At 35.8% G+C, this 8,942-nt stretch overlaps 1 protein-coding gene across 6 annotated transcripts in view; it reads right to left on the bottom strand.

Annotated features, from left to right (window-relative positions):
* Nucleotides 1-67: 67 nt before the first annotated feature.
* TBC1D23 (TBC1 domain family member 23) overlaps nucleotides 68-8,942 on the bottom strand; it is a 30,922-nt gene continuing 22,047 nt past the window's right edge. For 4 of the 6 annotated variants that reach the window (XM_030453302.1, XM_030453321.1, XM_030453312.1 and 1 more), the window contains 4 exons: nucleotides 8,168-8,256; nucleotides 5,867-6,005; nucleotides 4,526-4,720; nucleotides 1,550-3,258 (listed from right to left, as the gene is read on the bottom strand). In XM_030453302.1, the coding sequence (XP_030309162.1) occupies nucleotides 3,177-3,258; nucleotides 4,526-4,720; nucleotides 5,867-6,005; nucleotides 8,168-8,256 (505 nt within the window). In that variant the 3' untranslated portion in view covers nucleotides 1,550-3,176. Of the gene's footprint in view, nucleotides 3,259-4,525; nucleotides 4,721-5,866; nucleotides 6,006-8,167; nucleotides 8,257-8,942 lie in introns of all 6 variants that reach the window. The other 2 variants (XM_030453341.1, XM_030453328.1) reach the window with 2 other exon arrangements.

The raw sequence follows: 8,942 nt of genomic DNA, 5'->3' as shown, positions 1-8,942 counted from the left end.
AAATAAAGAGAATAAGCAGTGAGACAGTGTTTTACCTTCTAGGCACAGAAATCCACTGTTTCCTATGGTTCAGACAGATACAGTGTATTTTTTTCAAGTTTCAAAACAAAAATATGTGAAAGCACTAAGTACATATAAAAGAACAGGTTACAAAGTATCACCCTCCAAATTCCTCAAAAGTGGAAACTTTTCAGGCATTCAATAGACTAAATCTATATTATAAAAAGGTTATTTGACAGTATCAAAAGTTTTGAAAGCACAAGCAATATGCAAGTGGAAGGGAAAGTTAAATATATTGCCGAAACCAATGTCTAGTCCAACAAGAACTAAGATGAGAGAACAGCAAGTAACTTGTTCTGGAGAAGACTTGGTAAATAAAAATTTCTCCAACAGTCAAGAGTATTTTGGGTGGGTAATAAACATACAGTTCTGCACAAATTCCCCCTACAGATCAGAACCAAAAAAAAAAAATATCTGTGAAACAATTGAAGAGCCAGCAGTGAGCACTAAAGCACTGACCTGGCAATGGAACACAAAAGGTAAAAGCTTTCATTTAGCAGGAGAGCTTATTCTGAGTGTTTCTTGGCTGCTACAGAGCTGATTTCTATTGACAAAATAAATAAAAATTAAAACCCCAGCAACACCGTGGCTGTCATTCAACAATAAAGACAGCAGTGCATGCAAAATGAAACAAGAGCCTGCAAACCTCTGGCAAATAATAAAAAATAATTCCTTGAAGATGAAAAGCACAGGAAGGAACGTGGTATTTTTTCTTTTAAAAAATTGTCACTCCATCACCGTAACTGGAATTTCTGCTTACCAATACAAGTTTTGTTATAAACACAGCAACTACAGATATGTACACTAGGAGTCAAAAGTAGCCTTTAAATTGTGGGTAGAGATGTGTAAAACACCACTGAAATTATTCATAGCTTGGACTGAGCCTTGTAAGATTAGGGGGTCTTTGAGAAGCTGCACATTGCCTTAAACATTACAAGTAAGTAGCCTCTTAATGGCTTGAATTACGTATTTTTGCACAGAAGAGATTTAAGAGTTTTTCTTAATGTAGACCTAAAAGATCTGTATTTGTTGTCCTCATGAAGAAGGGTATATCTTACCCACTTTACATTTCCATACCCAAATACATCTGTTTAACAACTTAGTGTACTTTTCACTGTTTTGTCTGTCTGTCTGTCCCCAACAAGGAGAAATTATCATTTTGTCAACATTTTCATAATATAACATTATGATGCTGAGAAGTCTGGAATTTATGCAGATACCCTTTCTTGCATAATTTTACAAACTGCTAACTCATTCTGACCTTTTATGAATGCCTACCAAAAAATATTTAATGAAATTAGTCTAAGTTCCAAAATACTTGCATTAAGAGATGTCACTGACAGTAGCTTCCTATGATTCATAACCAGCTTCTTTATCTCCAAAAACCAAACTCACTTCCATTTACAAAATACCTTTAGGAGAAACTGTTAATTGATTCAGAGACTTCATAGAATATGCAACTAAAGCTTTCTGACAGAACCAGTTTTGTTCAAATTGTACTGGTTTATTTACAACTGGAGTTTATAAACAGTAACACAAACATCTTTACATGAAAAAAATCTCATTGCTGAAGTAGGCACAGAGTCAGAGACTCTTCAGGATATTTTCAGAAGGGAGTAGGAAGAGGAAAATGTAATACAACAGCTGCTGGGCAAAACTATAAATACTTAAGTATTGGCCCAGGTGCAATTTCATGCAAATATCTTCAACAGTTCAAGTGTTTACTCAGATACTAAGAAGAAAAAAAACCAAAGGAGTTAGGTCCAGAATTAAGGTGCCCTAGCTTGATTCCTAGTAAAATAACTTAGAATAACTGTTTCTTATAAAGGTCAGTTTACTTTGTCTTACCTCCTGATTGAGGTACCAAATAACAAATTTTGATTCAAATACTGAGAAGACTTCACACAGCAAAGCTAGTTCCTATTATCTACATTTCACAGTTTTTGGTAATTTCCACATCAGTCTACAAAGATACTCTGCCTTGGCCATAAGGACATTAGTGAACTACACTTTTTAACAAGAGAACTGTTCTTGAAACAAGTGGAGAACTGCTGATAAACAATCACAGTCACCACCTCTCAAACATGAACTAATTTAGATGTTAGTTAAAAGAACATAAATGCTTAAACCAAAGGCAACACGAATAATGTGTGTCACAGGTAGCTCTATGATGTAGCACTTGAATCTCTTCACTTTATTTGTGTGCATTATTTTCTTGCTTCAATCAGCATATAATCATTTCTGTGCTGAACTGAAGGTTTTCTAAAGGTCTCGTTATCTTAGACATTTTGCTTTGAAGCAGCAAGGTAATGTTTTCCACTGTCATTCTGTCATGAAGCATTAACTTAAATAGAAATGCACACACTCATCCTTATAAGAGAAACAGCCTCAACATACAAAATGAAAAAGTTTGCGTAAATAAAAATCACCACCCTGTAGTAAAAGCTTATTGTGCTCAGTTAATTTTGGTATTTAAAAATACCCTTATCACCAGTTCCAACTATTTAACTTAGTAGTTGATAAGACTTAAAAACGTTAATTTTACCAAAATGCTTGCATTTTTTAATCTGCAGCTCAAGATGGACTTAACCATTTTTAATGAGAAGAAACCAGTATTTCTAACATTTTTATCTGCTCTGCTCATAAACCTAAGTCCTTGATACTATCCAGTAGGTAAAATCAAATTTATGGCTTTTAGGCAATGAAGACATTTTACTTTCAAAGACAGTAACTTAAAAAACATTCTGCTTTCAAATTACTTCTCTGTATCTGGCAGTGCTTCATTCTTTTAACATAGTGAATACAAACCCAGCTGCATCTTCTCTTGCAAAGATGCAGATCCCTCACCTTAAGGCTGCACTAAAAATGAAACAAACTGACCTTTATAATGAACATTTCTTTGAAACAAAAAAAGGAATAAAAAATTAAAAATCCTGTTTAGAAATTGACAATAATTTACCCTATCTTAAGCCTGCTACTCAGGCATTTCCATCAGCAAGAAGAAAAATTCTCTTAAGTTAGTATTCAGTTGGGAAACAGTCAGCTTGCATCCACATACAGTACAGTATCTTGGTTGCTTCTTCTTTATAAACAGTTCTCTATAAAGTCTTTAGTTATTAACTCTCCAAGGCATCCAATACTTTCATGATCTGTTGTTTTATGGCTTTGGTAGCATCACCTGCATTTGGAATCAAATACCTTAAAAAAACCACAAACAACAAAAACATTAGAAAAGCCATAATTAATTCATTATAAAAATTGAGTATCTAATTCTTGCTTTGATTTTTCTTCTGGCACAAACTAGGGGGGAAGGAATATGGGAATATATTACAATGAAAAACTATTGAGAAAATAACATTTAATTCCTATTTATACTATGAAATGGGTTGTTTGGGAACTGTTGAGAAGTACTTCCCAGGATATCCTGGAAACAAAAATTCCTTCATTAATTGATAATGGCATAGACCAGGCAGTTCCAATCTCTACAGAGAGCACTGTCCAACTGAGGCATAGCAGTCTATTTTTGTTGTTGTTAGTTCTGGTTTTGTTGGGTTTTGGTTGTTTTCTAAATTCCTATAGAGAGCTCCAGGTAATCTATTTATGATCCTTTCTCTTCTAGTTTTGCTCCAGTCAACAAGGTGGTGGTAAAGTAATCAACAAGCAGAAAAGTTCCCTACAACATTTTAATTTACCTTTGTCTGACCTACTGTCCAGCTAATTTCATTCTATGCAGCAAACACAGGCACAGAACAACTTCCCTACTTAGCTAGGAATTTCATCCTGGACTTCTGGAAACAGAGCACCCACTGCACATAGTTTTCTCCAAGAAAGAGGATGAGAAAGCATCCACCTGATGTCAGCAACTTTCTTAAAACAGTGCCAAGAAGCAACAGCCCAATATGCCCATCTGTCAGACCTCCTCTCTTATTTAGGCATGCAAAAGCTGAGCATGGCAATACCTAACTTTCAGGAACCAGGTTTCAGAGATTCAGCATTTTGAAGCTACACTTCTGGACATCTTATATATAAAATAAGTATATATATAAGTACATACTTGCATGTATATATATAATATACAATGTAATATACAATGCATAGGAAGAGTTAGGAACCTTAAAAAAGATACCACAGAATAAAGGCCACTTTCTTAAATCCCACTCTTCACATATGCATACTTTAGTCTGCAGATAAAAAAAAAAAGAAAACACTTGCATACATCGTATCCCCAGCAACTGTCACTGCAGACTTTGGAGTTGCTCTCTGCTGGGTCTTTTAAACCTTCATTATTCTGCTGGCAGATCTTTTTTCTAGTTCACAACTGAATTATTTACTCCTTAGGCAAAATTATTGCTTTTGAACTCAATTCTGGGAATTCTCTAATTGTAGTTACAGCATGCCCCTGATTTCCAGTTGACAGCATTCTGCATATCATTACTACAACTATCTTGCTACTGATGTGCCTTACCTTTCAACTGCCAAAATTTCTATGCCTGAAGTATTGCTATTTCCATATTTAAAGGTGATCAGTTCTGGGTGTTTCTTCTTGGATGTGATTTTGACTACAGAGTTGAGTGCCTGTCGAGACTGTATGTAAGCCAGTCCCTTTCGTGATGGAATCTCTCTCAAACAGTACATATGAGTTGCTGTTACCAGGAGATGACTACAAGGAACAGAAAAATATAAATTAAATTTACTCATGAACTAAGTAGCAGCTATTTATAAAACTAATATTGACAAATAAATTATATGGTGAGATCTAGATAAAACAGTTCCCAAATCTAGGAAGCAATGTTAATACTTTTAAAATCTGTAATTTAAAAATGCCTATAAAATACTTCTGATTTTCCTTGAGCACCAGATGATAGCCATTTTTTAAAACATCCTCAACATGCATACAAACCCAGAACGAGCAGTTAACTTCACAACCCCCCCACAACAGCCATGATTGCTATTAACAAAGATCACAACAACCTGTAATTTGTTAGGCCAGGCACAGAGAAGGGAAAATGCTTCCACCCTCTCTTTCATCTTTCAACCAACCTCATCCCTCCACAGAGCAGCAACTCTACAAGTGGAGCATCAGACCCCAGCTAAAAGGCCATGCTGGCACTCCACGTCAGCACTTATACAGTGGTGGACAATCGTAGAGATGGTGACCTGTCAGCTCAGTTCATGACCCACTTTTGCCTTCCTCATAGAAGCAAAGCATGTTCAACTAGTTGTATGAACATACTAGTTGAGTTCCAACTCAGTTTAAGAAATCATAACACTTTATTAATCATATACCATATAAATAAATCCAATAGGAAAACAAAAAAGACAAGAACAGGCCATGATGCAAGAGAAAGTCCATGGTCATTTTCTGTACAAACTCAACACGATTTTTCCTCTTTGAGGAAGCCAAAATGAAGCAAGCATCATGTTCTGCTCTTGCAGGATTAACAAGGTCACTTAGAGGAAAGATGGGTACATAGTACAAAGTACAGTGACAAGCTGACAAGAAAAACTAGAGCCATAGGTACTTGGGTCTACCTGGTCTTGAAAAATAAGCCTTTGTATACTGAGAATATTTTTACTCTACACTGTTTTGCTTTGCAAGACTTCATATGAGATTTTGTACATAATTACCATTCCATAACACTGTAAATATAAGAATATAAATATATTGGTGACATTTTTTTCCAGGTTGTTTCACACCTTCATTTCCTCATTTATTATCAAGAATAACTTAATTGCCTGTTTATTTATTCTTTTAAATACACATCAAGACAGACATTTTCATTAAGTGTAGGACCAATTCCAGTACCTGGGAAACATGTGTCCATTTTCTTTTACTTCATTACAGGGAAAGTTAAACTTCACATCAGGTTTATTTATCCATGTTTGGATGTTGACGACCTCTTTTCGATCATCATCTGACATTGAGGAGCTATCAATTTCATCTACTTCGAAGGGAGGGGATAAAAAAAAAATAAAGATTTTCCAACAACGTTAGAAAACTTTTCAACTCAAACCCAGTAGCTACACTGGTTTGAACCAATGTCCACCTAGTAACAAATACTTGTTCAGAGGGAAGTAAGAAAAAGGCATTCATATCTGATATTTCACTTTTAATTTTTTTTCAGCTTGGGTTTTTTATTAGACTGGTCTGATTTGTTCACACAGTAAAGTTTAATAGATCTCTTTTACACAGCCTTGTCAGTCTCTCCTTGAAGCCATGTAAACTTTTGCACCTACAACACCAATGGAAAGGTGTACCAAAACCACATCAACTATATTCCAGGAAAGCTTCCTCCTGTGGCTTCCAGTTTCTTGCATAAGAAGAATTAAAATTCTGTTGATGCCTTTCCAAATCAGGTATTTTTTTTGTGGGCCACTTTTCCTCCTTTAAATTGCCTGTTTCACATAATAAGAGTTCTAATATTCAATTATGCTTACTGTAAAAGTCATTTCACATCTTCCCTCAGCCTTCTCATCTCTCCAAGCTTTCCTGGTTTCTGATAGAGGATCAGGATACACAATATCCAATGTGTGGGTGAACCATAGGTTTATACAGTGACATAAAGACCTCTGTTTTATTCTCTGTTCCTTTCCTTGTAATTCCTAGCATTTTATTTGTTTTTCTGACTGCTAATGAGTACTTAGCCATTATAAACCCCAAATCAGTATATCATTTTGTATCTGAACCTAGATCTGTTTTTCTCTATATCTTCTCTGCCTCAAAATAATTCCTGTTGATTTTCATGTGTCATTTTATTGTCCAGTCACTCAGAGCAGAAGACTGCTTGAGTTCTTCATTTTGTCCTTACAACCTCGAACAACCCTGGATCATTAGCAAATGTTGCTGTCTTCAGGTTCACCTCCTTTTTTAAGGATGTCATAAGCACAGTCAAAACCAAAATTTTCAGCAGAGCTTTGAAACACCCAGAACGTCTGCATGTGTTATCACTTTGTTGCCAAGTACTGATCTTTTGTTTAAATATAGTGATTTGCATTATTCTGTGCCAACATAATGTATATTTCACTTCATATATTGGCTTATTGAAAGCACAGCAGTGATTCTGCTTACTTACTAAGTCTAATAGTGCTTTTAAAAGCAAGTGTAAACAGAAATCAGCAAACATTCATTATTGAAAATATGTTCTAGACTATTCATCTCTGAAGACTACAAACAATATGCTGAGAGATGCTGAAAGAACTCTGCGAACTTAATTACACGGCATTTGGAGAAGTACCTCATTAGTGCTGAAACTTCTGCCTGGTATTTTTATTTTGCTCCTTCCCAATTCTTAGAGCAGACAATGATTAACCATGTCACCAATCATATTTAAACAACTCCACACCCTATTAATCTCTTCCTGCAAGCTTCCCAAATTCTTTATTTTGCAGGTCCAAGATTCTTAGTCTAGTTATTTGTTTATCACGTGGAAGCTGAGTGTGCCTTTTGGTCATTGCATGGCTACTTGTGTCATGATGATGGCTGGGAGTGAGCTAACACTACCAGAACAATAAGAGGACAGCAGTAGGTCTGCACCATTCTAATGTTAGCACTGGCCTCAAAAAACCCCAGCATCATGAAAAGTGTGGTGTTTCAAATAGATAAAGAAAGTCCAAAACATTGAAGAGGTGTGTACACGTTAGCCACACTTAACCGGCAGCCTAGCCTCAACTGTATTTTCAGAAATTTAGATCATTTTAGAAACTGCCAATACCACAGATTTAACCCGAGATCTGTCAGCCAAGCTAGATCCTTTACATTTGCCTGTACAATAGATGTACAATTGCAGGTTCCCATGTGCCAGTGTGAAAAACAGATCTTTACTACAGAAATAACAAGTTAATGTGAATGATTCACTAAATCCATCTATACCGTTTCTTCTTGTTGGCTGCTTGGTGCTTCCCCCCAAATCTTTTTCCCTAGTCTGCTACTATGTATTTGAGGTGGATGTTTCTTTCCCAGGCACCACCATAATGAACAGGATCAATGATAACAGTTACAAGCTTCCCATTGTAAAACAAAGATGTAAAATATGATCCCATGACTTAGAAAACTTAATAGTTTGTTTATTAAAACTAATCTAGGCAAGAGGAAAATAATCTACTGTACCAGTATCGTATTCTTCTTCATCTCCAATGCTGAATACTGGTTTCACACCACGGTAGGGTTTTCCTACTCTGTCACTGCTGCTGACATGTCTGTTGGCAATGAAAAGGGCAAGAAAGGACATGGGATGGGAGAAGAAAAGTAATTTTCAAACTGATTATATGGACTTCTACAATAACATATTAGCAAAATGTAAACAAAACTGTGCAATGTGAGAAGGACAAGAGAATTTCATGATGCTGCCTGCAAAGAAGCTGTGACTGACCCATCAAGCAATCTGGTTAGTGAAAGCGTGTATTGCAGTTATGTAGCAAGGCTGACTGCTGTAACAAATGAAATAAATACTTCTTTGTTTCAAAAAGAACTTCTGGTCTATTATCAAACAATAAAATAGTTTACAGACCTGAAAACTGCCAACAATGCTATGAAGCTTCTAGTGTGAAGCTGAACTATTTCTGGACAGCCAGGGTAGCTTTACACAGATGCCAAGTTGGGATGAAGAAGTAAAAGTCGAAACCAGTAACTAACATGTTTGGAAGTTCATTTTTCCAGGTGATTGCTCAAAAGATAAAATACCTTATGAACTTCAAAGTAGGATTATAAATCATCCATTTTAGTGTGAACTCTGACTCCCTGTCTGTTACTTTCCCCAGCATGAGGCAAATCCTTAAATCTTTGGTCAATTCCTACTGCTAATACCTCAGCACCTCTGGGATTTCTGCCTAGATACTGACTTCAAAAACCACCATTTAAACATATTTCTACTTATTGTATTAAA

Source organism: Calypte anna, chromosome 1 (assembly GCF_003957555.1).
Source record: "Calypte anna isolate BGI_N300 chromosome 1, bCalAnn1_v1.p, whole genome shotgun sequence".
NCBI lineage: Eukaryota > Metazoa > Chordata > Aves > Apodiformes > Trochilidae > Calypte > Calypte anna.
Note: the sequence above shows the minus strand (reverse complement) of the source record. Positions and strands in the feature narration are given on the sequence as shown.